The 26,735-nt window shown below is 37.4% G+C and overlaps 1 protein-coding gene across 4 annotated transcripts in view; it reads right to left on the bottom strand.

Annotated features, from left to right (window-relative positions):
- The window catches only part of ARID4B (AT-rich interaction domain 4B), an 89,336-nt gene that overhangs the window by 12,015 nt on the left and 50,586 nt on the right, over window positions 1–26,735 (bottom strand). For 3 of the 4 annotated variants that reach the window (XM_048296355.1, XM_048296358.1, XM_048296356.1), the window contains exons 11-17: window positions 26,123–26,268; window positions 21,671–21,743; window positions 20,523–20,617; window positions 19,321–19,418; window positions 18,847–19,114; window positions 17,670–17,842; window positions 578–662 (exon numbers count right to left, since the gene is read on the bottom strand). In XM_048296355.1, coding sequence (XP_048152312.1) covers window positions 578–662; window positions 17,670–17,842; window positions 18,847–19,114; window positions 19,321–19,418; window positions 20,523–20,617; window positions 21,671–21,743; window positions 26,123–26,268 — 938 coding nt within the window. Of the gene's footprint in view, window positions 1–577; window positions 663–7,017; window positions 7,267–17,669; window positions 17,843–18,846; window positions 19,115–19,320; window positions 19,419–20,522; window positions 20,618–21,670; window positions 21,744–26,122; window positions 26,269–26,735 lie in introns of all 4 variants that reach the window. The other variant, XM_048296359.1, reaches the window with a different exon arrangement.

The raw sequence follows: 26,735 nt of genomic DNA, 5'->3' as shown, positions 1-26,735 counted from the left end.
AGGGACTTTGTCAACACTAAAACAAATGGGAAAACAAACACAAGCAGTGCTCTAGGAGTAGTGGCACTGCAGGATATGCCAGGCTCAGCAGTGGCAAAAGGAAAAGCTTCCTTGTAGCCTACTGTCCAAGAAATATGTCATCATCTAAGCCCAAATATCAGTTGTGAAAGAATCAATTTTGAAAGAAATGCTTGGCAATAAAATTACAAAGTTCCATGCACATGGACTAGTCCATAGGTTTGCTCTCCAGAATCAGGGAGCTCTCAAATTTCAACCCCCCATGTTGGCTCCCAACACTGACACTAACCTGTATCCTTCTCATTTATTTTCTGTAAATGACTATATACATCTAAGTTAAAAATTCGGGAAAGAAGGAAAGAGAAGCTTCCCTTCGTCACCTCAAAGAGAATACCCAAAACCATGATGAAAAGAGTATCCATGTTTAAAACGCTACAAAGTTGCTTTTCCTGACAAGCATTTATAGACCAATCAGAAGGTCAGGAAGGGAGGCAGGGATTACATAACCATGTATCAAACCAATGCTGGGGGCAACAAGAGAGAAAGGGAGGAAAACTACCTTTATTTTCTTTCGATGCTTAATTTTTGGTACATTTTTATCAGCTGGTCTCACTATCTTGTCTGCCTTTATCCATTCATCATACCTAAACAGAAAAAGAAATTGTACACATTTATGATTTTAAGCAGGTAAGCACACCACAACAGAAATTTAACTGAGGAAAAAGAGAATTAGTAGCCATATAAAAACAGAATTGGAATTTGAATCAAGTAATTTCTGTAATTCTCAAGTCTGTGAAGTTTCAGCTAATGTTCAGAGGATTAAAGTCCTTTTACACTGAAGGCTAAAAGCAAAATCCTCTATTTTCCAGTCTGCACAGAACAACAGAAATCCATGTAATGCAGGTAAAACAAACTACCTGAATGAAAAATCTGTACAGACCTCTAATAGGTATACTTCCTATTTATACACTGTAAAACCTTAACAATAAAATTAATTCTTTCAACTACATAAAATGTAGCCAGTTAATAAAAATAAACTCTTTCCATCCCAAGTGACTGCAAAGACGTATCTGGTGTGAGTAACCCTTCAGAATCACCAACTTTGAGTCACTGACTTCACAGTGACATTTTTCAGTTCCTTTTCTGTTAAAGGTTTCCATTTTGTATCAGACTGATACAAGACAAAAACATACTAAATAGCACCAAGATATTAACAACAGGCATCTTGTATTCAAGACTGGACCTGTTAAGTACAAATCCAAGACCAAAGAAGTACATTCTTACTAAGAATATACTGCACCTATGGTACTGTGCTTGCCAGATTCTTTGTGTATTTCTGAAAAAATTCAGGAATCATTTAAATCAATTTTTTCCCTCCCAATAAAAATAAGCTCTTTACTACTTAAACTGTAAATTCAAGAACCACCTGCATAAGAAACAGTTCAGTTAAAAATTAGTTTGTATTAACTTTGGCCTGAATGTACATACAAACAAATTCTGATCCTCCTATGTAAACGTGAAAATAGAGGGGAAAAAAATCAACTTTAAAACACCACAAACCCCAAACCACACTCTCCAAAAAAACCTGGTACAAGTTGGAGCTGAGTATAATCACCATGCTGGTTTCCAGCTGGGCTTACTTGATTTTACTTTCATACATGCAATGACTACTGATACCATCCTAATTCAGCTTCTTTGCAACCACTGCCAATTATATCCATAATATTGACATAATTTAAAAATATTTAGGGAAAAACATGCAAGTTTCCAACTTGCTTTCCTATGTATTATAAGTTATGATCTATACAAGGGATTTCAGAAGATAAATACTGTATCCTAGTAACTTACATTTATGGCAGCAGTCTGAAAAATAGCTTTCCAAAACAATTTGTTCTGGTTTTTTCCCCTCCATGTGACAATAAAAATCACAAAATCTCACAGCAGACCATGCAGACTACGATATACCAAGACTGCCTATACTGCTGCAGATACCACTGTCATTTTACTATTACACTCTCATTACCAGGTGAAATGTCAGTAAACAGGTTCAAAACTGAAATATAACTCTTCAGAGTACTTGCTCAGCATAGAAAAATCCCATATTCTGTGAGACTATGGGAAACCCTATCTGAAGCAATCCTTCTTCAAGAAAAAGACAAGTTTTGCATAAGGAATACCATGAAGTGTCTGCCAAATGGACTTTGTGACCCAGAGAAATGTAGGAGTATTCTATTAGATCTAAATACATGCAGGAAAACAGCATAGGACCTGACAAACACATGGTGAAAAACGATGATTCTGACAGTGTCCTTTCTGCCTCAAATACATTGCTAGAATACCAAATTCGTATTCACTCGTTCTTATGCATCTCCAATAAGAAAATGATCTTCCTCCTATGCAAAGTTTGTGCACAGCCCACACTGTCTGAGATCCACAGCAACTGTAGTGCCTGTTGGGGCAAGAGCTGATAGACATGGGGGCACACTGAACCAAAGGAGAGAAATGCAGAACCTGAAGGGAATACCTGTACATACCACAGAGTCTTAAACACTATGCATGAGAAGCAGTGGTCATGCAAGCCCTCGTGCCAAGGACCACAAATTGAAACACTAATGTGTGACAGTCACAGTTCCTGGCCAGAGCATATCCTGCTTTACTCCTGACTGCACCCAAAACAGCAGACAGACCCTTCGACGAAGCCACAGAAATCTCACATCTTTTCCAGGGAATCAGCTGCCCACACTTCACACCTTTGCATCACACAGCTCCTTTCACTACTCACATACTGAATGCATACATGGTTTGCCTAAATCTGGGACAACTGGACCCCAGGCAGAAACAGATCGTGCAAAAAAGACACATTCCAAGCCACAGTTGACAACCTGACCCTAAGTTACATTTTCCTCCACTGCAAGATAGAGAAGCACCCCGAAAGCTGCATCTAAAATGGGGTGTGTGACTCAGACTAGAGCCTCTTTCTAGAACTGCACCTGCTAACATGAAAACTCACTTCAACACTAATCTTGCTTTAGAGGTCTATTCGCAAAACAAAATAAACCCAAAAATATTATCAAAAAAGTTCTTCAGCTCTCACTACAAGCATGTACTTTCAGAGGACCTGAGTTGTTTTACTGCAGTGCTGTCTTTCACATGTACTTGCTTCAGCACCCTAAAGTGAGCAGATGAGTGTGGAGAGGAAGGAGATAATATGGGAAGCTGCTCCTAGAAGAGTTTACACAGATTTCTTTGAAAATCAAGAGGGGGGATTTAATAAGAAATTATTATTTACTTATTTTTTTAAATCAGGTTTCATATGAAAACCTGGAATGCTTTCATAAACAAAATCTCCCTACTTTACCAAAATGAAGACAAAGAAGAACACCTTGCATCAGAGTATGCAGCGATTCTATTACACCCATAGGTACTACTTGCAAGCTAAAATGCACCATAACACACTGTCAAGAGATTGCACAGTCAATCTTCCACAGAAGTAGTAGAGGAGAAACAAGGAAGAAAGCATACTTTTCCAGACTAGATTTATACTAGCAAAAGTACCACTTTCTCAGGAGGACAAGTGACCTCAAGGAGCTAGCAAGCCTTAGCAAATTCACTGAAAAGTTCCAGTATATTATCTGTAGCTGCTAAAACGGGAGAATCAATTTTTTTTTTGACTGTGATCAAAGAGAGGAGAAAACTAGTCTGATACCCAAATACTGGAATGTTAGATGGAGATTCTGGTTTGTTTAATTTCTTTTTTGTTTTTTTAAATAATCCCTCCCCTGGCCCCCCATGACATACATTACTCTCCAGGGCCCAAAAGTTTGCTAAACATTTACTTTCAGTGGTTAACCATTAAGTATAAAATTTATATATAAAGTAATGTTTCAACAAACTTAGACAGAAATTACCACTTTCACATACAGAAGGAAAGAAGTGTTGAAAATAGTAAGTCTTTAGCTTTAAACATCTGAAACATTCAAGAGTAACATATATTTGATGTTGTACAATAATGACACACAGGTTCAACAATCTAAATGCTTTTTAAATATGCACCCTCTAATTACTGGGAACACCCTGCAGAGGAAAGTCACCTCAAACACTTACACAATGCACTTTTCTTTGCACTGGCATCTGAAGATTAAAATTACAGCAGAAGGAACTGGCACCGTAAGCCCCAAAGAAGTTTTAGTTACATATAAAGCATACATAATTCAGAACATTACTGGTCTGTGAGAAGAAGCACAGTTTCTCTGTATTTCTCTGCTTTTTCTGGTTAACACGTGGTAAGCAGGTCCCTCTAACAGGGTAGATTTCTACCATTCCCTTTCACTACAAGTCAGGCTCCACTGAACACTACCATTCAGAGAGCTTTATCAGAGACACACATCAGCTGAATCTCAGGAGCTAACAACAAGATCATAACGCTGTACAGCTTCTGCACTTTCTACTTACTCTTTAGAAAAAAAAAAAAAAGTTCAACAGTTCTCAGTGTCACTGGTTCCAAAGCATTTAAGAAAAAGCCCAACTAATGAAGATGAATATCAAGTTTACCAAACTTCATTCTAAGTACCCTAAAGCATGTGAGCACACCCACACACACACACACTTATTCTGAATTCCAGACTGATATTGAAATTAACTTGTGATAAGAAACATTAGTAGTTATTTAGTATTTCTGCTCAAACGTACAAGTTTAAAGAACAGGCCATTAAATGGCATACTTGACCAAAAGGGGAAACAGGAAAGTCAACTTTAAGGAGTAGAAGAATGATGACAGAATTAAAAAAACCCTGGATGACTAGAAAATCCTAGTTCAGTTCATCCCCTGTACTGTACTTGTGCCAGCTAAGTAAGCTACAATGACTAAGGAGAGGAGGGCATTGCTTCCTACCCAACTAAGGCAGATGGCTTTTGCAGGTTGTCACTGACTAAAAGCCAAATCAAGCTATTAGAGCATACAAGACTAATCTTCACAATACTAAACTATCAAAGTGTTTAGATGCTGGCTAAAGGTGAAGCTTACACAGTCTTCTGTAAAATCTAAAAATTTAAGTAATTAAATTAAGTAAACACAAAAGAAAAAAATTAGCCACATTTAGCAGAGTCCATGCACAGTCCCACAGCTAAATCTCAATCACTGATGTATTTTTTAGTGAAGAATCCCACTCCCTCCCCCTACCTTTTCAGGGGGCTCTTTTAAAACACGAGGTAAAAATATAAACCCAAGTCCTGCTGCCAGAAAGACCAAACAACCAACACTCCTTACTTTTCAAGTGAGTGCAAGTTACTAAAAATGCTTTTATTATCAAACATATCCTTGCCACAGAAATAATGCCTCTGATATGAATCTGCAGATTTGTTTAAAATGCAAAGTTAAAAATTTAGAATCTTGATTTCTCCTTTAAGAACTGGGGTGCTGGAATCTCCAAGGTGAAGAAGACTCATTTTTGACTTCTCATTTCTTCAGATTTGAAGTGGAACTGCTCAAATAAAAATCTGATCATCTCACCTCACAGCATGGATAATAGCATGAGTATTTGCTCAAAAAGAAAAATAACTTCTATGCTTACACGTGAATTCCAAAACAAAGAGTTTAAAAGCAAGAAACCTCTTGGAATGGTACACACAGTAATCTTCAGTGAGTAGGATGAAAATTTCACCAACTTGCACTCCAAGGGGGGAGTCCTCAAAAAGGACCAGACCAAAACGCAAGTCACACCCCAGCTCCCACCTTGAGCAGGCTGCATCTCCCCTTGTATCTTGACTTCACAGCCCACTATGCTTACAGATGTTGCCTGAAGACAGTTTATGTCACATCCTATTCCTGTAGATCAATGTAGATCAAAATTCTACAGAAGATCGGTATCGAAACCGGCAAGAGCGAGACTCCTCCTCGGCAGTAGCTCAGGTGCACCTGGAAATCACCAGACCTCGATGCAAAGAGGTGAATTCAAGCAGCAAGAGAAGCATCACACTTCTCTGTTACCTCTGCTAGCAGACCTTGCTGGAACTGAACAAATGACATTTGTCCTGCCCTCTTGGTCAGAGGCAGGATGCCCAGATGACAGAGGAAGGCTACCTTCAGCTTTCAGCTGAAAACTCAGCTTTCCCAGAAAAGGAAAAATAAGTAAAGAAAAAAGTACATCAGACTTATCTCAGACTTGGGGGGGGGGAGGGGGGGCTGGAGTTATTTTAGAGGCAGTAATAGAGTTGAAAAGCTAATAGTTAAGGACAGTGAGCACTTACATTGAAACTGAGGAAAGAAGCAGACATGCTTATAAGCTGCTCAAAAATTTTAGTTTTCTCTACTGTTTTCAAAGTTGCTTCAAGTTTTAAATGGCAAAAAAGAGGTCTGAAATAGCAACAGAAATACTTCAACTTATTTCTATTAATGCTAGACTAAAGTCAATAAAAAGCATATGCTCCTCCTTATATCAAAGAAAGCATAAGAAGCCACTAGGCTAAGAAGAGTCTTGCTTGGAAGATTAGGGCAGCCTCAGCAGGAGGTGGGGTAGGGAGGATAGATATCAGATCAGATGAAATGCAGTTATTTGCTGTGCACTTATTTCCCACTAAATCTTGTTGTTTTCCAGTTAAATACCATACTGCTGATGTACTCTGTGCTTCACTGACAAGAGTAAGTTCACAGCTTTAGCTAAATGCACTACTCAAATACTGAATGAGAGAAAATCGGCTTAAGAGAGCCAGAGGAGGAATCTGAAAAGAGTGAGGTGTCACTTGTATGGGAAGATCTAAAAGTAAGATGAGGAACAAATGAAGCCTTCTTTGAACAAGTCATTTAAAGATGATTTTCAAAGTAACTAAAGCCCTGCATTTATATAGTGTTAAAAATCTAAGTTTCATACAGTACAATGACCTTCACAGAACACCAATACTGAAAGTTTAGGACTCCAGATGTCTATTAATTTAGTTTTTAAAATTCATAAGTGTATTTGAGAAGTAATTCAAGAAGTAATCACTAACTAAAACTCAAGTTACCTCACGTTCCATCCACAGTAGTGCACCAAGTAAAGGACTTCTCCACCTTCGATGTCAGAATCTTTAATACTAGCTTCATACATTTTTTGATTTTTCCCTCTTCCATACCGCACTTGGACTTTCATGCCTGGTGGATAGCATTCAAACTCTTCTTCCTCATTGTTATTGTTGTCTTCTTCCTCCTCCTCCTCCTCTTCCTCCTCCTCTGCTTCTTCTTCATCTTCATCTTCTTCCTTATTCGTGTCATCTCTTGAAAGGTTTAAAAAATTGTAGAGTTAATATGAGATACTTCATAAGCTTTTCAGTTCCAAACCACATATATTGATAAATATTGTGGATGCATTAGAGACTGGGAAACAGGAGGCTCCAAATACGTGAAACTGTACTACAGCTGAGTAATATCAGCAAAATAGGATATAGCAACACACACAAAATCCAGTGATTGTAAGGTGCAAAAGTGACTAAAAGAAAAAAAAAAATCCATCAAAATCTGTATGAGCAGAAGTTGTTCAAACTCATCTTTATATGATTCTTGCATGCAGTCTCTTTGTTTAAATATAATTTTCTCACTTAATTCTTTTCAATATGGAGAAAATTTTCTAAATTCCATTTTTCAACCTACAAGTTTTACAAATGCTTCTTGAAACTTTCTTCGCAAAAAAATCCTTGCTTTATTAGAATAAATAAACTCTATCTCAACAGCTTGTTACTGCAACCACAACCAGATTTTGGACCAAAAAAATCCCCAACACCTTATGTGACTGTATTAGCAAATTAAACAACCTGTGCTAATTTATGACCTTGTCACTCCTTGCCAATTACACCGAAAATATTCTAAATATGTCAAATGTGCATTTAATTACTATATAAATACACAAGCAGGTGTTCATTGCTTTCAGAAGTGAGCTAATTTTGAACACATCTTTAGATATTTTGGACCAATTTTCAGAAGCAGTAAGAACCCACAAATCTTGCTCGTTTCAGTCAATGGTAGCTATGGGCTGCTCAGTTATCTGAAAATTATCTGCAATCAGCCTGAAGAGGCAGACTACATTACAAAAGTTAATGGGGGAAAATATCTTTTAATCTTATTTAGACTTATAAAGCAGTATTATTGGCCCACATATCATTCTAATCCCACACCCTGTGCAACACACAACAGATTTAGTTGCTGACTAAATTCACAACAACTGCAGACCGCCAATAATCCAAAAACCTGACACGTGGAAGAGGTGAGTTTGGATGTCTGGATAAGAGAATGTAAGTACTGCTCCAAGTCTGATTCACACTAATATTTAAGTTAGCCTCACAAACACAAAAGTCTGTATTAATAATCTAAACCTTTCCATAATATTTTCAGTAGAAAATACTCAGATCAACCAAGCTACTTTCTCTCTGCAAAAGGATGCTCCTTTGCAGAAGTAAAACTGCAGTATTACTATCCAATTAGCTAGCAAAAGTTCAGAAGTAGTTCAGAACAATAAGCTAAATTCAACTGTAGTATAGCCACACTGATTTAATGAAATTACTTCAGAAATTAATGTTGTCACATATACATATATGCACAGGCACACTAAATGTAAAAATAGATATATGTATATACACACAAGTGCATACACAATGAGGCAAAGGCTAAAAAAATCCCTCTTTGTCTATTAAGTACACGAAGTCACAGATGAGATATCTATTCAGGTATACATGGCATGGACCATAGTTTAATTCTGGAAGGCCAAGATTTTAGTTTTATATATATATATATATATATATATATATATATATATATATATATACATACATACATGAACTCTTGGCCTTCCAGGAGACAGATAGATAGACAGACACATAGATAAAACTATGTATGTTCAGTGAACTACTTTGCTAGTGAAGTTAAAACCACCAGAGTTAAAAATGCAACATGAATAAACCAGCTTTGAAAGCTCACTTACGGAAAAATTTACTTCCCAAAGAAATCAGGAGAAAAGGTACCCAAAGACTAAGATGAAAAAATCCTGACTAGAATTCCACAGCTAACAACAAAAAGCACCAACCAGTAATTCAAAAGATTTTAAGTTATACTCTCTGCTGCACTAAACAAAAAATCCTAATTTCAGTTCAAGAGGTATTATCATACAAAAACGAAAAAAAAAAATTGGGATCAGAAGCAGAGCCACCACGGCTCTGAGAACAAGATGAGCTTGTGATTTTCCATTACTAAGTCCACTTCAAAACTGCAATGAGCCAAATTTTGCCTTTTTTTTGTTTCCTCTCCAAGATGTAGGGGCACAATCCTTGAATGCTGTCTGCAAAGTAAAGTACGCCTATGCCAGAGATTCAGGATTTTCCAGACACTGGCAATTATGGTGCCAGTGGCTCTTCGAAAGCTGAACAAATTTGGAGTCTCTCTCATCTTAATCACCCTATGGCTTTCTTGGTGTCCCAACAGATATCCTACAAAGACTCCATGACAATACCAGAAATTGGTACCCTCTGGAAGAGATGCGTGAAACCATCATTGTGAAGTTGAGTAACTTGGATGGTCAAGGAGATGTGAACAGCAGGTTGTACATAGGCGGAGGGCATGTCAGGAAGCAAAAGCAAAATGGAAGCAGAGATGACTGTAATTAAAAAGTGTTCTAAGGAGTGACTTGGTTAGAGATCATAAGCTCAAGATTTCAGGAAACCAAACAGAAGCAAAGATAGTTCATTTTGGAGCAGAAAGAAACCAACACACTCATATAGCTCCTGGAACAAAAAAACAACCAAACCCAAAAAAAGCAACAAAATCCCCCCCCAACACAAAACCCAAGAACATATACCAATGGTTGCAAGGAAGATATTGTCTTGTAATGCCATAAATAGCTCAAACCTGGCAGTGCAGACAAAGGAGAAGCCATGACTGCCACAAAACAGAGGCTTCTAAGAGGAAATTGTGATTGTAGGCATCCAGTATGCACAGTCATAACTTCATTAGTCCACGTATGTATGCATGAGACCATTGGATTTTCTTCAATGCTGTTTAGTCAAAATCCCATTTTCAGGGAGGGCATGGGGCAAAGGAAAAAAAAAAAAAAAGAAACAAAGAAACAAACCTCTTGGCAGCAGACAGTAATTGTCAACTTAAAACCAGTACCAAGCAATATCTGCCACAAAGCTGCAACAATCTGAACAATCCAAGCAGCAGCTGATGAAACAAGGCGGCTGCAGTCGTGCATACACAGTGTACAGGAGACACAACAATACAAGTGTAACTGTTCTAGAATACAAAGTATTACCAGAAAGCTTATCAGGACTCAAAAGCATTTCAAATTACAAGCACCGAGTGGAAAGAATACCCCCACCCCATCTCACAAATATATAAACCTTCAGAAGCAAGAAATGAATGAATTAAAATGCAAAACTATTTGTTAATAAAGTAAAACCATTAAAATGTTTAGGTCATACAAATATTGCTTATCATTAGTTCCAAAGGACAGTGCAAAATCTTCAAAAGGCTAAAACCACACACACAGGTCATTGTCAGTCAATATAAAGATTTAACACCAACAGGCCCATAATTAAGTGTATTAACAACCAGATGTAGTTAATAGATGAAACACTGCTGCTCTTACACCACTCAAGGAAACGCAGGATCATGCAAACCTCTTTCAACCCCCATTCTCTGCCACTGAACACGAGCTGTAACAAAGCCCAGGTGAAACCTAAGAGACAAAGTGTGATTTGGAACATTATATCTGCCTCCTAGGACCTCTGTTTTGCAGCAAACCTAACCCTACTCAAAAATACACTTCCCCTGACACACCAAACTGGTCTACACAGCAGGTGAGATGGCATATGCCATTTCTGGGGTTATTCTAAAATTTGAGGAAGCAGGATTATTTCAATTATTGGCTCAATTAAGTAATTACAGTTAATTGAACCACTAACAGAAATAAACGTCAGTATAATTGACACTTGAAGTTTAAGAATTAGCTTCTATTTTTGTTTCCTGCTTATTTTTTTCCTTTTTCTCATCCTAGAGCATAATTTAACCTCTACTTCTCATAATATAGAGCTGGAAAGATGTTCAGTCTCTCTTCATATTCTCAATCACAGATGTATTAAAGTGACCTTAAGTTTTAAGGCAGAGAGGCCATTAAGACCTTTACTTACGCCATGAGAATGGAATCTCATCTTTAATTACACAAAATAACAAACCTCCCCAAAAAATTACCAGTATTTGTCTTCCCTCTTGTCCTGGTTTTGGCTGGGATAGAGTTTATTTCTCCTTGGTAGCACAGTACTCTGTTTTGGATGCACCAGGGTGGGGAGAAAGGGAGCCAGTGGTTGCATGGTACACAGCTGCCAGCTGGGTTAAACCACACCACCTCTGAAGCTACAAAGAAAATCTGAAAACAAAAGCCCCAGGGACTTCTGTCTGCACACAGAAAATTGGAATAAATGCAGTTACGGTTCCCAAGGGAAGGGGAAGGCACTACCTTGATCTGAATCACACCTGAGTGTAGCGCAGTACACGTCAATCATGCAAGCACATAGTCTGTAACCAGCATGTTCCTCTGCTGCCACAGACAGGTGAGAGGACCCCATGTTATTGCTTCTCGTCATTCAGCCACATGTTTTGAAACATTCCTCAAGAAGACAGTGGGTGGTTCCAAAGTCTGACTGAAGAGTACAGTCCTTCCTAGTTCTACAGCACTGGTTCACATTCAGCTCGGAAGCATCCAGTGTTTGATGAATGTGTAAGGACTCCCCAAGTCTTGGTGACAGCTACCGTGGTTAAAAACCTGCACACTGACCATTTGCTATGTAACATGTGATGGCACAACCACTTTTTCCAAACCAAAGATGTCTCCCTTCCATTCAATACACAGAGCCAGTACATTTACACTGCCACTCTACAATTTATTGTTGTGTCATTTGCAGCTTATTGCTGTATCAGAAGCAGTCATTACAAGTATGTATCAGTCCGTATTCTATATTAAGAAAAAAAAAATCAATTAGACTTTCTTGAAAACATGACTATGCAAAAACTTCTTTCCTAATACAAAGACAGCTGAAATACATAAATAGAACACGCATCACAACTGAGAACACAGAAATATATTCCTATAAATAAAACTACTAAGTATGGTTCTTAGAAGCATTTTTTTTGCATACACACCAACCATCTAAGATTCTGACCATATGTTTATACTACACATGCACTGAACACAACACATTGTTCTCCCTTTTCCCAAGCTAATCAATTCCACATAAACCTGAATCAAACTGGAGAAAGTTATCTCAATATATAGTTCTTAACTCTTCAGAAACTAAGAGAGATGCCTTTTATATAAAATATTCTACACTCCAAAAATTCTAACCTTCTCACTACCATTTTACATTCACCACCACAAAGCTCTGATGTGTCATTTTAACAGATAAGGAACTGAAGAAACCATTGCGTTTAACAATGTCTTTCTCCCATATATGAAATGGAGCTTCTGACTATTATATAATCCCATTGTAAACTGCTTTCAGAAAATCCCTAATAGGTGTTACCAGAAAATTTAACTCTTGTACAGAAAGTTCCAGCAGCAGCACAGGCACAGCAGGGAGTCCTCTTCCACAAGGGCAATAAACCTTAGTAAAATCCTTCACATGAAACACTGCCCATCTTCCCTTAGTTCTCCATTACTGCTTTTATTAATCCTAGTTCCCTCCTACTGCTTACAGGAGGGAAAATGCTATTACTGCATGAATCATGCATGTAACAGCTCTAGGATTAAGATTTTTCCTTGCACGTGTGTCTTAGGTTACAATGTAAGATGTAACCAAAAGTATGTATTCTATCACCAGCTGTTAAAACCATGTCGGGCAGTGTTCTTTATCTCTTCCATGACACATCCCTGATAACTCTCTCCGGAAATATCTTCTGTTAATGGGCCATCCAGCCTCACTGCACGACTCATAAAACTACATCATCCCATTGTGAGATGCTCCGCCCAGGGGGAGGAACCAAGCATTCCATCCTGGATATAACCTGAGGTTTGGAACACCACAGTCAGCCCTTACATACTGGGTTCTCAGAGGACAAGAGCTACATAGCCACCACTGGACCTTCCGAGGAAGAGCAGACCCTTCTACAGGACTACCGCATCAACACATCTATCACCTCAGGAGGACTGCAGTCACCATTTAATCGGACTGCTACCACCACCCTGCCAGACAAGGTGTCAGGTGGCACCCTGACTCTGGCAGTGTTTCTGTACTACTGCATTTATTTTTAATTTTCCTACTAAATTGTAGTTCTGATTTTGAGTCTCTCACTGGTTTGCTTTCAAACTAGTACAGCGTGAATGAATGGCTGATAGTCTTGAACAGAACTAAACCAAAGAGTAAATGTTTCGCATTCTTGCCTTGTGATATTGTCAAAACATGACTACCAACTGCCAGAAAACCACACCATAAAGACCTAAACCATCAGTATCAGACAACCAGAGGTGTTTAGGTTTCTAAAGCATTAAGGACATTTGTTTATGCACTCCCAGAAGGAAATAAAAAAATTAGACAGTTTTCAAGAACAAGAAACAAATAAATTCAAGAAGATTCATAAGCCAAAGAAGGACTTGAAAGTCTGATGAGCAAGAACAAGGTAACACCCAGAGATGGCAGCCCTTCCTGGTGTTAAGGCAGCACCTCAGCCACAAGAAGGAAAATACAAAAACAAAACATCTTGCAATGTCTATATACTGTAACTGGGATTCTTAAAAGAATTTTACCTGGGCACCTCAAAAATTCAAATACTACCCATACACAAGTCTGATGCCAATTTTTGTTGAGAAGTAAAAATTACCCAGATTCTCAGCATTTAACCTTTCATTTCAGTATAAAGTTCTTGACAGTGGTCCGTCCCAGCTGCTTTAGAGCAAAGTGTTAAAACCAAAATAAAATACAAAACCAACAAAAAAAATTTTCTCAATAAAAACTCCAAAACCAACAAAGAAACACGGAGTTGAATTAACTATCTGGTTTAAAAAAATATATATCTTAGTAATATTGGTTAGTAAGCAATTAACCTACACTTCAGTTTCCAAACTGCACCTACTATGAAATTTTTTAAGACTTACCTTTCATTTTATTAGCTTCTACTAAAAAACCCACACCTTCTAAAAACTCCACTAGGCTCCTGGCCTCAATCTCTTTGGAACATATTCAATGGTCTGCATTGTTCATTGTGTAGAAAAACATCTCGGTTCTCAATTTGTGGACGTTGACTCAAGTGTTCAACAAGTTAGAATAGTTAGTATTAGATGCTACAAAGGAAACAGCACACCAACTATGCAATGCTACATTTGAAGATCATTACTCCCACAACATGAAGGTTGCAGAAACTTGTGAAGAAGATGGATTTTAAACTTTCTCGTTTATTCAGTGGCCAAGTAGAAGTACTTTTTCCAATGTTATGGAGAAGGACAATTTACAAAGTCAGTTTTGTAAAGGACCCTCTGGGACAGACACATGGAAAGTAACACATTACTGGCTTTTTTTAAAACTTGTTTTAATGACCACAAGTTGCACGACCTGTATCTAGCTCAGGCATCTTCCACTAGCTACAGAGGAAAAAAATAACAACAAAGCAAAAAGCAAATAAGAAAAGCATGTATAGAATAAAGGGCAAGGTGCCTTTGAATCTCTACTCTCAGTATTCACAGATACACGGGCAGGCAAGAAACCGGCACTCAGGGGAAGAAAGGAAGAAAAAGCTGAGTCTTTCTTCCTCTTCATCAGATTGTTAAAGTCTGTGTAGATGGGACCATACAATTCAAGTGGTAGCAATCTCAAAGGTTTGAGACATGTGGCATTGCACAGAGAAACAAAATGGGTAGAAAATAAACAACCCTGGCTTCCAGTAGTATTTCCTGAGATCTGCAAGCTGGGAGTTACATCCAGTCGTCCCAAAAGAAAGTCAGCAAGAAGAAACACAGAAGTTTTTCTGTCCTCACGGTTCCTTGTGTCTACAGACAAATAAGCTACATGAAGATATCCAAAGTCCTACAGACATATATGCAAACAGAAAACCCTACAAGTCTGCCTTATGTAACATTAGATTTAACTTGTTTAGCTATTTTGTTAGGACTGTGAAGGACAGATGATCCATAACTTTAAAAAAGTTCCAGGAAGACATTTTAAATACACCAAATAACAAAATTTCGGTCTGAATTTCACACTTATGTATTTTGATTACATTTCAGGTATTGGCGTGTCTGATTAGTTTTCTACCTACAAAAATGCCTATTCTCATTTTGCATTTCAGTTCAACAAAGAACGCCAACCACAGCATTTCTACCTTCGTATAAATTCTGCTACTTCTAATCAATGAAGTCGGGTATAGGGAAGTACAACATTTAATACAATGCCCCACAAAATTCCTTTAAGCCTTTAAGGTATAAATGCTAAAAACATTGTTTAGCCTTTAGTATGACAGTGACATTTTTAAAAGCTCTTTAAAGCAGATGCAAGTGCATTTTGTACTCCCTATCAATCAGAGGGTAGAAGGGAAAAGTAATCATGCTAACAGTGTTACTACAGTAACATTGCTTATGAATACTTACAATTAACTGCTATGTGTTCCATTTTTGTAACTTAAATTATTCCTTGAAACATAGCATACCTCCCAGCAATGACCACATCACCACCTACACCTCTTTTTAGAGTTATGCTTCCTATTCTAAGCAATTCATTACAATCTTCCATGAGTCATAATAGCAAAATACTACTTAGAAGAGTTTCCCACTGGGATGAGTAAGGAGGAGCAGAGGGAAAATAATTCACCCAATTACTATCAGGTGAATTGGAAAAACTTAAAAGGAAATAAGTATTTTCTATAGATTTTTGTTGCTTTCATAAATAAAAAACTAGGAACACTCATAACATTTCCTAATGTCATAAATAACGCAAATTGACATGAATCAGGATTAAAAACACCCAAACGTAAAAAAATAAAGGATTACTGAAAAGCAAGCGCAGCTTCTAACTTTTCATGTACCACTTACTACAGCAGCATGGTAAGCATTAAGCCACCATACTTTTCAGGTATATAAATAAATATAAAGTAACATCACAAACATGCAAATACACAATTTAGGGAACTTTAAAAACTGCTATTTTCTAAGCATTGCAAAGTTTTCCATCTATTTAGTTCTATATTTTGAAAGCAGCATTGTAAAATCAGTCATTAATAATTTCGAAAATCTTGCAAACCTGTTACAGTACAAATCACCTAGTTCACCTTAAAAATAGCAAATGTAAAAAAGTCCAGCAATTAGACTTTTAAAACATAAAAGTTTACATAGGATACAAATGAAATCACATCCATAGAGAAAAGGCTCTTTAACTGAGTCTAGGTAAATCTGATTTTTCTGTATTCTGCATTTCTGAGTTACAGAAATTGCCAACGAAATCTCCTTGAAAATATTCCAGAGGACAAAAACACTTTACAGAAGAATCATTCCAGAATCCACTAAAAATATCAAAATCCTTAATAAAATTTAAAAAAAAATACTACTACCAATGAATCAGAAACCAATATGCTAAACTATGACATTCTGGCCACACCTTTTAATGGGCCAGAAAAAGCATCAAGAGGTAATGATATTTAGATAGAAGATCAAGACAGCTGATCTACTAAACAAAAACATTGCTGCAATGAACAAGGGAATTACTGGTCAGGCAACAGATGGTATTAACTACAAAAAACCCCTGCAGAACCCAACACATCCCTGATATACAGATTGCTGTGAAAGTCTAAGGAGGTGTCTGTCATCTGCTTTTCCTCTTGTAACAGCTTCTCCATTAAGCATCTGCTACTGCTTTTATTAAAGACAAATACTGTATTAAAAGAGATCTTCTATCTGACCTCTTAAGGGCAATTTTTGTGTTCTTAACACTTGAAATCATACTGTATGACGGTTTTAATTGTAAGAATACAAATTGTTAAAACACTGGGGATTAAAGAGGACTACATTCTGGTTGTATTTTTTTTTTGTGTGGCTGCTGAAAAACACTTGTGAGATTTTTCTGCACTTAAACAGGGAAACCTGCCCATTCCGTAAACCAAATGATTCCCACATATTCATCGATTAGACAGCCCCAAGCATCCCTACTACTTCAATCTCCTACTTTCAAAACACCTGTCTGAAGGTATGCACAAGAGACTCCTGCCAGTACCAGGCCTATTCAACGGCAAGGCTGTTAACCTTGCAGTGCAAAGTGCTTCCATCTTTTCCCACATTACACACCACTGTCCAAAAGCAAAAGCTGGAAACCACAAGTTTGCCATATACTTGTACCAAAATCAAGTAGAAAAATACTGCTGGCAATGACTGCAATATTTTTGTACTAAAATCAAATAGTCACCTATGCTTTGTATATTCTGTTCTCACTCAGCTTATATTTAGGCCTGGAACCTGTAAAACTTAAGCTGCCTTTTCTTTTAATAATAGATCGATGAACTTCAATGATCTAACCAAGACACAGTTATAAACACATCGGTCTCTGGAAGATACAAAACTAGTTAACAACCGCATGTCTGATTTGAAGTTCAAATTACAAGAGTAAAATTTAAAAAACACGTATCATATGACTTAGATCTGATTAGAAACAGCATAACTTACCCTGATTTTTCTTTTTCTTCAGCATCCACATTTACTGTAGGATTTTCCATTTCTTTAATCTTCTCCTCCTCTTTATCTTCCAGTTTGGTTTCATCCTCAGTTTTGATTACATTTAAGTCCTTTTCTTGATCAGGCTGAGTAAACACAGAATCTGGCAGGTTTTTTTTGTTTCCCTAGGACAACAAAACCTTTAATTAACTCACAAGGTGAAAACAAAGGATTTAAGAAAAGGCAGACAAAACACACTGAAGCTATAAGAGCAAAACAATGCTACAGTGTGGGGCTTGTCCTAAAATTACAGCACCTCTGCTGTTTTTCCTTTTGAAAATCTTAGGCTAAACCTAACAGAGTTTAAAGCTGCAGCCAGTATCCTAGCCCGTTTTATCACAATGAAATAGGCATGCAGCTCTTAGACCTGGACTGCAAAGCAATCCCCAAGGTGAACCTTTCACTGGGATGCAGAAATACCAGTACTGGCCCATCTGGCATTCCTCCCAGAGAATACCAGCAGACAGATCAGGGCTGGCTGCCACTTATATGCAGAAGCATTTACAGTTGTGTTGCACACTGACTTGAGGAGCCAGACTGCTTCCACAGCAAAATGCGAGGCCTGTACAGTGCAGCACATCAGTTTATTGCTCTGAACTTCCTTTGCTAAAGCCACTGAATCAACACTGGATTTTGAAAAGCTATAACCATTTGTCTCTCTGGACCACTAAACTACATTAGACCATGTGTACATCACATGGCTCAGGTCTTTGTAGAGCTTCACTGGTTTCACTGGAACACAGAAGTAACAGCAGTGTTTATGAGGGCTTATATGCATAACTAAATGCATAATGAAAATATCAGCAATGTAGTTAGCTGTGAGCATGCACTACCCAGATAAGGATAAAGCTGGACACTAATTAGTCTCCATTTCACCCAGGAGGTCCCCAAACAAGTGGAATGTTGAAGCTGCTTTCTAAGAAGTCAGACATTTTGACATCACGACCCCCTAAAACAGGCACCTAGGGTAAATATAGCTCAAATGTCTTGTTCTGAATTAGGTTTACAGTGAGTTTTTGTCTTATTTTAGATTTATCATAGAGATTTCAATCTTTATATTAATTCATGGTTATTAACACACCAACTGACTTCGTAAGCAAGATCTAAGATGAACTTTAAAATATATTACCAGAACAGAGGGCTTATCATTTTCTTTACTTTCATTATCATTCTCAGCTAACTTTTTTTCTTCTTGTTGTACTACTGCTACTTCCTCCTGCTTGCGCTCATCCTTGTCCACTTTTATCTCTTTTGCATCCTGCTCTGGTTCTTCACGCATCTTCAATTCTTTTTCTTTTTCACAGTCTTTACAAGGCTTGTTTGTCACTTTCTCTGGCAATGCCATTTGAAATTCAATGTTAGCTGATGTACAATACTCTTCAAAACCATAGAGATACCTAAAAAAAAAAAATTTTTTGTGATAAGCAAGTTTGACTCAAGAAGGAAAATACTACCCAGAGAAGCTAGACATAGACAGTAGGTTTAAAGCCTAAAAAACTGTATTATAACCAAAGAGTTATGGATTTTATGTGTATTACCCCTAGCACTGCATCACTTCAGTTCATTGTAGTTTTAGCACAAACTTCATAGCTTTATTACTTACTTTCTGTATGCACATTTAACATTATATCCTGCAGCTGAATTTAGTACAGGGATTCCAAGATCTTGATAAACTTGCTTCCACACCGCTCCACTTTCAATCTGTTAAAGACAATGAAGTCATTGTTTTTGAATTAACTCACTGACAAAAAAAACTAAATTGACAAACTTTACAGCTTCAGAAAATAAATGTAAGTCATTTCCTCTGATCTATAAAATTATTATTTATCACACACACAGTATTTCACTGTAATGCAAACTGTAGTCTAATGTAATTACTTTAAGCAATTTAGCATTTCTGCAATGCAACAAGCCCCAGCAGGCTTTCCTCTCCAGGTTGCAATAAAAGAGAGGAAAGAAAATATAACTATCAGAAAAATCAGTACATCATTTTTATTTTATATTTAAAGTAATTCTTAACTATCAGAGCTAGAATTTTAATTAAATTGGAAATAAAAAAATAATTCAAAGCATTAACAACACCCAGCCCTGGTAGTACTGCACCAGACATAGTGCCTACCAGTCGTTCATTACATCCTTAACGTGCCCTTTGGTGACAAAATTCCATGCTCATTTCTAACCATCCGTGAAGGTAAAGCAGATATACTGCAATACCCAAGTACCACATCCTGTCTTGTATATCAGAAAGGTGTCACTGCACAAACATACCTCCTCAGCTGACAGGCTACATTCATGGGAAGTAGTTCAAAGCACAAACAGAATCTGCTTGACCATGCATGCTGTATATTTCAATTACTCCTCCCAAGATCAGTGTCACTAATCCCAGTCACCAAATTCTTCTTTATATCACCCAGAATAAATAGAAATTAAGGGTCTCGCATCAGACCTTAAACAAAATTGCTTGTCTTTGAGATTTTACTGAGCAGTGCCTTGTTTCACTTGGAGCTAACAACTTTATCAGACAAACGTTTCTTGAAATATTACAAAAACAGAGATGCTGGCTGATTTTATGCAGCAGTAATTAAAAATGCTGAGTAGATGTAGCACCTAACTAGTTTCTGGTTCATGTTAAAGCATGGCTTTTAGAGCTACAAGGTGCCTTATGCAGCCATAGTAGAAAACTTTTATACATCTAAAGGTCCTGTGTTCTTTATCACTACTTCACAGAGTAATAAATTATTTCACAATAACAAGCAGTATCCTCAGGTTTTATGGCTCTGGAGTACTCATCATACTAATACTCACGTTATCAAATCCTCCAAGCTTGTGTACAAGTCTGAATAATTTGAAGAGATTCAAATTTCTATATCCTAATACAGGTCGTTTGTTAATAGGAGTCCCTGGGTAACAAAGATAGTTGTTAGGGTGTTTTGAAGTATTTTTTTCAGAATAGCATGAAATTCACATCATATGCACTATTCTTAAATACAGTATTGTAAACCTCACCTCCTGCACCTGGTACTTTCTTTTCATGAAACAAACTCAAGAGTGTTACTTACTGAACTAGAGGGAAAATGGATTGTGTTATTTAATGCATATATATACATTCTTCCATATATTTCTGAATATGCAGAAATGATGCAAATTTTCTTGCTAACTTTATTATACATAATTTTATTTCACCCACTGAAACAATTAGATCTAAAAATACAATAGTCCTTTCATTGCAATAAAAAAAAAAAAAAACAAAAACCCAACCCAACCCTCACCAGGAGCAATCCCACAATGCTTGAAGAGCCGAAACTTCCTATGCGACTGTACTAGCAGTAGCTATCACACTGTCATCTCATGTAAACAGTTTAACTCATTTCATATGGCATTAATAAAGATACTAATTTAACTAGTTATAAGAGTAACTTAAATACAAATACCCTCACTCCTGCCTCTACAGATACTGCCCTTTTCTTGCAGTGTATAAAAACCTGGTAAAGATTTAACATAATGAATGGTACTGGCTTTTAAAAACATCTCAATCTATGGATAATGTTCATTCACGTCAGCAATTGGGATTCACACAAGAAAATTAGAACAAAGTAAATTTATTTTTCCATGACCCAAAAAGTGTGTGTGTTGGTATTTTAAAGTTATTAAACTGAGAATATAAATTAATACGATTGAGAATATTAAGTGTTTGATTATACATAAGTACACAATAGAAAATATAGTATGATATGCGCAAAACATAATAGCATATATATTTAGATCTATCCATTTACTTCTGAAAGCAGAAATATGGGACCGCATTTTAGATGAGTCAAGTGACAGACTCATCTTCTAAATAGTAGGGAAGTCAGAAGGGATGAGTACAGTTTCCCCGTTTCCAAAACAGTACTGCAAACCACTACTAGTTTACAGACTCAATTTTTCAAAGTACTGCTAGTTAAAATGCCTACCTCTGTCTTCCATGAACTTGTACAATTGCTGAAGAAAGTTCTCTCGTTCTTCAGGAAATGGCTCTATTTCCTCCTGTTTAAAGCAATGCATGCAAGAAAATTGTCACCATTTTGAGTTACAGTCCTTCATTAAGAAACATAAGGCAGTGATAACCTACGTTTAAATGTTTTAAGTTTGTTTTACTGTAGTCAGCAACAGGATACTGTACTGAGAGATACATGCTCTCAGTGCTATGCCACACGAAACCAAGTTTTATAAACTACAGTGTTTCAAAATGTATAAAACATTGACTGTAAACATACATTGAAACTGGATTTTTGATTGATCACTGAAGTATCGTAAGTGATACCATAAATCAAGATGTGTTCTCAATTTCATCCATTTATGCAGAAAGTCTGGGAGACAGCGCTATTAATGATCAAGAGATTATATCAGAAATCTCAGCTCTATTTCTACTGCAGTTAAGTGACTCCTTGGTTCTTGGATAGACTACGTCACTTTCAGAGATGAAGTCAAAGAGAAAATGGTGCTTGCACTTTCTTAGGAGTTCTAATCCACTGCACTGGCAAACCGCAGCCAATGGCACTGCATGCGAACTGCCATGGGGTACCAGCTGAACGCGTGCTGAGCAGGATCAATCCCAGAACTGAAATAACAACGGATATTTTGGAAGTTCAGTTCATTGCACTAATAAACCTTTGTATTAGATTGACTTAGACTAATAAACAGTGGAGTTTCATAACAAAGCACTATGGCTTACTTTATAACAGCTCATAATTTCTTTTGGAAATGGGGCTTGCCGCAACTAGTAGCAATACGATATTAATATATCAAATTCTGAAGAAATTCTGATGACTGAGCTACTGCAAAACACTATGCCAAATATGAGTTGGTTAATTTTTAATACTACTTGTAAAGTTTCCAAAAATAACTAGTTATTCAGTAATCTAAACTATTTTTCTTTAGTGTATTTTCATTCCACGTTTATCATTTCCATTCTTCAACAGTCTCTTTGTACTAAATACTGAAGTTTCACCTACCCTGAAGAAAGGGGACAAAACATACAGTCTTTAAAGTTGTACCAAGACAGTTGAGAAAACAACAGAAACAGAATATCATTACTAAACAGAACTGGGAAGAACAAACACACACAAACAAAACCAAACCCCAAACCCTCCAACATCTACTGAATCTGTTTAATAGAGAGATGGACAGCTGAAAATAAGGTCAGGAAAGGCTGTAACTACTATCAGGGAGTAGGGTTTTTTTGTTGTTCTATACTTCCTCTTACCCATTAAATGCAATTGGATGACATTAGATCAAACAGGCAAAAAAATTAAGAACCAGTATTCACAATATGCTGAAACAGTTGTCCTTCACGTTTAATTATCAACAGAAATGCAATGAAAATGTTCCAGTCTTGCAAAGCCAATGCAAGAGGAGAGTCTCTGTGAGGGGCATTACATAATGGGCATTTGACACCCAGTGTACCAGCAGAGCTCAGAGCAGGCTGCTTCGATGGGCTGGGTAGAGAACTGCAACCAATATACTAGAGATCCTTCTTACAGGGCAGGGGCATCAGAAATCAGGCACATCTAGCCCAATTCTTCACTGACAGGTACAAACTGATGCTGCAGCCCTGCATGTAGTACAGATAAAAGCCTAGTTAAGAACATTCATATTTCACAGGCCATGGAGAACAAATTACTTGAATGGAATAAAACTTCAAAACTGTGTAATTTTTTTAAAAATTTTAATCTCCCATAGCAGGTACTTGGAAAGGACTTTTACCAGCATCTTCTGGATCTTGGAAAAGAGATCATGAGCAGCTACTTGGGTTTCTCATGTTCCTCACCAACAAGAAAAAACTTGCCATAAGACATTAGTTCCACAGAGCATTTAGGGGAGGGGTGAGGGGTGCCACTGAACAAAACCTTCAGGAAACTCAATAAAGTTTTGAAGAAGGAATGTATTCCTTTTAAATACTGGGGGAAACAAGGCAAAGGTGATGAAGAGGCTGAATAAAACACTCCTTTCCCACTATACAGTCCAATGCCTGAAGAGTACTCCTTTGTCTCTAATGTGATAATACACAGAGGTGCCAGAATGGCAAGTGAGTGAATACTCCTTATTAATTTTTCCAATACAGAACATAGGAACTTTCTAAGAAAGTGTGCTAACGGGAAAAGCTTAAGACCCTGCATGCCTCTGAAAAGCATTTACACTTTCTCAGAATCTCTACAGAGTCCATATATATTATACTATACTACTACTAATAATAATCTTCAAACATATACAGAATAGATCTTAATCAAGTTAGACAACAAGGTTTCCTAGATAATGGTATGAAGCAGGCATGTCACACTGTCATATTTGCTTACTTTCAAGTTAGACAACCAGAGTGCTAGCTGGTCACTCTGGTGTCTCTAATGTATCTATCTATGCTACAAGGTAAAATAAAGTGGCTTCTACATAGGATAATGACATCCAGGAAAACAACAACATGCTTCTTGCAACACAAAATTCACACAGTATTATAACACAGCACTGGAAGAGAGGGTCTTTGACAACTCTTTTACCTACCATCGGATTTTGTAAAGTAAAGGAAGGCCAGTCTCTTTTTTCAGTCTCTTCCATTAGGAAAAAAAAAAAAGGCAACTACTCTTCTTAGAAGGTAAGTACAGAGGATTTGTATGTCATCTATCCATATAGGATGGAAGCATGTATATAGATATGAGATATAGAAGAGCATCTATGTATCTACAAAATCGGGAACTTGGGTGTGAACAAATATATAGAATAAACATATCTATTTTTGAAGCCCGTGGTGACATTTGTAAGAGCTTGGCTTTTCTGGTTTTCGTTCTGGTTTACGGGTAGTAGGACCACATGGATGGCCTGAGTGCCACCAGTGAAAACTTTTCATGTCCTGGGAAGCAGTAGAACAACCTGCAGGTGGATGACAAAGCCCCAAGAGGAGGCCCGCAAGTCCTGTTTGAGAAGAGATGCTGCTTGATAACCAGGAGGTTATAGGCACAAAATAACAAAAACAAAGAGAAGAAGCTGCAGAAACTGCTCAAATATAGGTAGAGAGAAGACACACATGCCACTGACCACCAAGGGCAGAGAAGAAGAGAAAGGAAAAGGGGGGGGGAAAAAAAAGAAAAAGTATTTTTCCTCTGTTTTAGAAACTTCCTAGTTCAACAAGTGACTGAAATCACTGTTTACTGGAAAAGATATTATCGTAAGAGATGATACAGTAAATTTTACAATATTTGTCTGAGATAAAATCTTTAGCACATGGAAAGACTAGCTCAAACAATCACATGCAACTAAGAGGAGCTCAAGAGAAGGTGTTCAAAAGGTACAAGGCCAAATGTTTACAAATGCTGTAGCTGAAGGCTCTGTATTTTTCACCCAAAAGTAGTGCGGGAATGATCACTATACAAACATCATGTGTCATTCTGCATAGATAAAAGCCTATCTACATGCATCACGTTCATAGCTGGACATGAACCTGCTGTGAAAGTTCAGAAATGGTATTGAGCCCAAGGAACTACTCCTTGCTTCTCAAAATACTAAGCAGAGCACAGCCCCTTGCAAACTTTTGATCAGAGCTGGATAATCTTCTGAGAGCTTAAAGAGGAGGCAGAAAGAAATGATGATCATGGAGAGGTGGCAAAGTCATAACTTCACACTTTTACAGTTTCCCAACACATTTTAAAGGAATGAATAACTGAAAGATCAAACACTATCTTCTGGTATGCCAGAGACACAGTATCCAGGGAGGATGCATTGAGAGAAGGACCCTAACAACCATTGAAGACCCAAATCAGTTCAGTCTCTTCTTTACAATACCCCTAACTAATAGGAAATTAAAGTCTGCTGCATTACTGGCACTTGCGTAGCAAATTAAGAGAACAGCTCTCAAACTCTGGTGAGAGAAAAAGTGATTATGGGCAGATACAGATTTAGAGTACCACAGGAAGGTACAGAGAAGTAAAAGATTCAAAAGCCTCTCTTTCAGCCTCTTAGCCAGCTGTGAAATGAAATCTTTCCAATAATTGTCTTCTTTTCTCGTCTTCATTTTTTTTCTAGACAGGAGGCTGGGAGGAAAGAATGGATAATTAGAAAACCAAGCATGAGGCGGGGACTCCATATTTGCAGAACAAAAAAGAGAAGAAAAGTGGAAGTGGAGTGCATGGACTAACACCTTGATTGAAAGTTCTTTTGCTTCTTTACAGCAGGGTAGCTAGAGAGACAGCTTGTGGTGAAGCAATTCTTCAGCAGACCAGGAAAAGAGAGAGTTACTCAATAATGCCTATGTTAACAGTGTTGCCTATGTTAACATGTTAAATGTTCCCTAATGTTAAAAAGGCCCACTTAAATATACACGGCCCTCCTAAATTTTATCAGCTGTGTATCTGTGCCCTTTACTAAACTTCACTTGCCTCTTCCTCACTGCTGTTATCCTCTTTTTCTTTTTCATCCTCTTCCTCTTCTTCAGCTTCACTGCTGGAGCTGTCTTCTTTCAATTCTGTTTTCCAGTTACTAGGAACAGTTCTGTTTTTACGGAATTCAAGTGCTTGGTCAAAAGCTGTAAAAGAACCAGCCTTTGTTAGCACTGCAGGAAGTATCAGCTTGCACAGATATTTCAATTAAAAAAACAGTAATCAGGGGTGATGGGGAAGAGAAGGAAAGACTGCTAATGAACAGTTCCACCCCAAATTCAAAGAACCTCAACAACCACTCCATGTTGTCCATCCTTATTTGTCTTATCCAGTGAAACTGGCCTGGTGTTCTCTGCACAGCAAGCCACCCAGAGCTATTACTACTATTTTTACCATGTTAGTGTCTACAAACACAAACAAGGATCTTGTGCATAGGGCATATATCAAAATTTAATTGAGAAAATCCCTATCCAACAGGTTTACACTGCAGTTTACATATATCAAAAAAGGAGAGCAAGGGGGAAGAAATAATCACAAGCTAGTTCTAAGAGCTTCATCACACAAGCTTAAACTTTCAAATGCACCCACAATTTCAGATTTTCAAAGTTCATAA

This window comes from Corvus hawaiiensis, chromosome 3 (assembly GCF_020740725.1).
Source record: "Corvus hawaiiensis isolate bCorHaw1 chromosome 3, bCorHaw1.pri.cur, whole genome shotgun sequence".
NCBI classification, from domain to species: Eukaryota; Metazoa; Chordata; class Aves; order Passeriformes; family Corvidae; genus Corvus; species Corvus hawaiiensis.
The sequence above is the reverse complement of the archived record's forward strand: the minus strand, read 5'-3'. Positions and strand labels throughout refer to the sequence as shown.